This window comes from Protobothrops mucrosquamatus, unplaced genomic scaffold (genome assembly GCF_001527695.2).
Source record: "Protobothrops mucrosquamatus isolate PMUCROS unplaced genomic scaffold, P.Mucros_1.0 scaffold9965, whole genome shotgun sequence".
Classification (NCBI taxonomy): domain Eukaryota; kingdom Metazoa; phylum Chordata; class Lepidosauria; order Squamata; family Viperidae; genus Protobothrops; species Protobothrops mucrosquamatus.
This window is the reverse complement of record NW_015395752.1, coordinates 5591-9346: the sequence shown is the minus strand read 5'-3', so window position 1 is coordinate 9346 and position 3756 is coordinate 5591. Positions and strand designations below refer to the sequence as shown.

At 45.4% G+C, this 3756-nt stretch overlaps 1 protein-coding gene across 1 annotated transcript in view; it reads left to right on the top strand.

Annotated features, from left to right (window-relative positions):
* Nucleotides 1–164: 164 nt before the first annotated feature.
* The window catches only part of LOC107301089 (amyloid-beta A4 protein-like), a gene marked incomplete at both ends in the record, with an annotated part of 7311 nt that continues 3719 nt past the window's right edge, over nt 165–3756 (top strand). Inside the window, 2 exons of the mRNA XM_015830356.1 lie at nt 165–332; nt 2718–2847. Of these exons, the coding sequence (XP_015685842.1) occupies nt 165–332; nt 2718–2847 (298 nt within the window). The remainder of the gene's footprint in view (nt 333–2717; nt 2848–3756) is intronic.

Genomic DNA, 3756 nt, shown 5'->3' with positions numbered 1-3756 from the left:
GGGGGGGGGAATTTGCTGAAGTGGAAGAACCTTGCGTGACAGATGATGCCCCATGGATGTCACCTTGGCTGTGGTCCTATCCCAGCCACAATGCATGACCAGCACATCTGCTTGGCGTTTTGCCAGACGTCGACTAATCTTCCCCCCTTTTTTTGTGCTTTCAGGGAATAGGGGCATCCCTTGGGCCCACCCTGGGGACTCCCCAAGTGGCCATGTTTTGTGGAAAACTGGTCCTCCATCTCAACGTCCAGACAGGACGCTGGGAGCCCGATGCCATCAACACTCGGACCTGCTTTCGTACCACAGAGGAGATCCGGAGCTACTGCCAGGAGGTACACAAACTGGCGTGTGTACACGCACACACACACACACACACACACACACATACATACATTCATAAACGTGCAAACCCCCATCTTCTTCCCATCCTTCCAAGCTCACTTTTTTCTCTTCCCAACTTCAGGCAGCCCTGACTTGCAACCACAGCGGAGCCCAAAATTTCCGTTGCTAGAACAGGATAGTTGTTAAGCGAGTTTTTACCCCATTTTACAGTCTTCTTTGCCCAAGCTATTGTGAATCACTGCAATTGTTAAGTTGGTAACATGGTTGCTGAGCGAATCCAGGTTCCCCCCCCCCCCCGTTGACTTTGCTTGCTGGAAGTCATCTGGGAAGGTCGCAAATGGTGATCACATGACTCTGGGACTGTGCCATTGTAACTTTGAACGGTCACTAAATGAATGGTTGTAAGTCAAGGACTACCTGTACTCCTTCTCCTGATGTCATCACCACCTTCCCACTCTTTCATCACGACTCCTCTGAGCCAGTCCTTCTGCTGTCAGTCTTGATGTTCCTACAAATCCATCTTTTTTTAATTTTCAGCCTCCTCTTGGTTTATTTTTATTTGTTTTATTTAGAAAATTTATATTGTCGCCTACTCGCGACTCAAGGTGGCTTACAGGACACAAAAGCACAATATAAAAATAATAAAAATAATAAAATATTAACCCTCCACCACCACCCCAGCACCCCCTTGCTTCCACCAGGCCTATTCTTGTCTAATCAACCAACACCTCTTCTATTGACAGTCCTAGGAACTCAGGAAACAACCTTCAGTTCCTCTTAAATTTTTCTCAAACTCTCTGACAGAATCTCCAACTGGGGTTAACGGAGGGAAAGAGAAGTCACATGTTCTACAGGTAGTCCTTGAGTTACAACTGTAATGGGTAGGCTCCATGTTGTAAGTCATGATGGTCACAAAGCAGGCTGGTCATATGACTGACCTGATTTTATGATCTTTTTTGTGGCAGCCAGTAGTTTTGCCAACCTCCCCCCACCCACATACACACACAAAAATAAATGTCGGTTTTCAGTAAAATGGTCATAAAATGTTGCCCATGACTATGAGATGCTGCAAATGCTCATAAATGTGGCCTGCTTACTGAATGTCTGAAGTGTGATCACATGACTGTGGGGGTGGCCCAACCATTGTAACTTCAAAACCAGGACACATGTAACCTCCTTACTTAGGTCCATCATAACTTCAAATGGTTACTATCTGTATTTCTATTGGGTCCTTTTTTTCTCCTTCAAGGATCTGGATTGTTCCTTCAATAACATTGAGTGTGTCATCTCACACTTATTGTTCAGTGCAAAGAAAACTACCACCAAGTCCCAACAAGAACCAAACTATCTATTGGACTTAATTACCATCCATTTGGGGTTGATTCATATTGGATCAGAGTTTGCCAACCTTGGCAGCTTTAAGACATGTGAACTTCAACTTGGGAAGTTGAAGTTGACATGTCTTAAAGTTGGCAAAGTTGGCAAAACCTTGCGTGGCTAGAGCCTCTAAGATGATCTGCACCAAAACTGGTCCTTCAGATCCTTCAATAGTGCACTTACCACCACTATAATGAAGCACATCCATCTTGCTGTTGACTGTCCTCTCCTTCCCTTTCCTTCTACCATGCACGATTGATCCAAAATGTGATAATTTGAAATTGATAATTACTATCTTGAGTGAGAGCTGTAGATTAATGTATTCTGTGATCCATTTGTTTGTTTTCCTGTCTATTTACGGTATTGTACTACCGAGATGACGGAACATCTCTGAAGCTAAGCCAATCTAAAACTGTAGAATACATGGATGGAAAAGGGGGATCAGCAACTCCAGAGGTGCTATTCAGAGGAGCAAGATGGAGTGCATTTATACATCACCCTCTGAAGCAGTGGTTCTCAACCTGTGGGTCGGGACCCCATTTGGGGTCGATCGACCATTTCATGGGGGTCGCCAAGCAAGGCTGTCCGCCATTTTTTTTGTCTGCCATTTTTTTTGTCCGCCATTTTTTCCCCTTTTCCGGCGGGTGCCTTACCTCCCTTGGGCTGGGCCAGCTGGTGGTCGGCCTGCTCCGTCTCTGCCGCTTGCCAGCTACGCCTTGGCCGGCACAGGGGGCGGAACCACACATGCGCGGCGCTCCCGGGCAGGGAAAGTCCTCGACTTACGACCGGTTTAGTCCTCGACCTATGACCGGTTTAGTCCTCGACTTATGACCGGTTTAGTCCTCGACTTACGACCGGTTTAGTCCTCGACGTACGTCCGGTTGGGGTCGCGGCATTAAAAAGGTTGAGAACCACTGCTCTGAAGTGTCTCAAGGGAGAATGGCCTGCTTTTCTCTGCCCTCTGTTTGATGTCCTACTAACAGCCATTTGCCCTGCAGGTATATCCAGAGCTGCAGATCACTAATGCTGTGGAAGGGACGCAGCCAGTTACCATAGACAATTGGTGCAAGAAGGGCCGGTCATTATGCAAAGGCCAGATGCACATTGTGGTACCCTACCAGTGTCTTGGTAAGCACAGAGTCCAACTGCCTGAACTGTTTGGGGATGATAAGGACTGACTTTAAAATTGGGAGTGAAATCATGTGTTGTTGTTATTTGCCTTGCGCCTTCTGTTCCCTTGGGTGTTGTGCCTTTGAAAGCATCAGCTTGAAGGCAAGGAGTGTCTTGCTACTGATAGTTGCAAGCCTCCCCCTTCCTCGGGAACCTTTTAGCAAATGGGGGCTCAAGATTTAAAATGTGTAGTGTAGGCCAGTGTTGCTCACTCTCATCAGATTTAGGATGGATGGACTTCAGCTCCCAGAATTCCCCAGCCAACCAACATGTTGAAGTTGAAGTCCACCCATCCTCCACCTGCCGAGGTTCAGAAACCCTGGTGTTGACTCATGCTACAAAGTTATATACACTTAGCTCTGATTCAGTGGAATTGGAAGTTATATGCACTTAGCCCAATTCAGTGGGATTTTATTTTTGAGCAGAAATAAAGAAGCTGCTTTTGTTGCAAAAATTGATTGTGCGCAAGGCTTCTGTGTGTCATTCTTTCCAGGAAAAAGTGCAGTGGTAGCACTTTTTTTTCTAAATGCTTATTGCATTATAATTAGCAAAGTAAGCAACTTGAAATCCGTCAATAGTTTAGAGACTCAGTATCCATGGGGCACAGCAGAATGGCCAGTGACAAGGAATTAGGAGTTGCAACCCAAACCCAAAGACACCAAATTGTCTATTTATTTATTTATTTATTTATTTAACAGAATTTATATGCCGCCCTTCTCCCCATGGGACTCAGGGCGGCTCACAGCATATTAAAACATCATACAAAAAATTTCCCCTACTAAAAACCAATTAAAACCCAAATATTGGTAGCTGTGGCTCTTTAAAATCGTTAAAAATTGTCCCTATTTAAAACTCACCCTAGGTCAG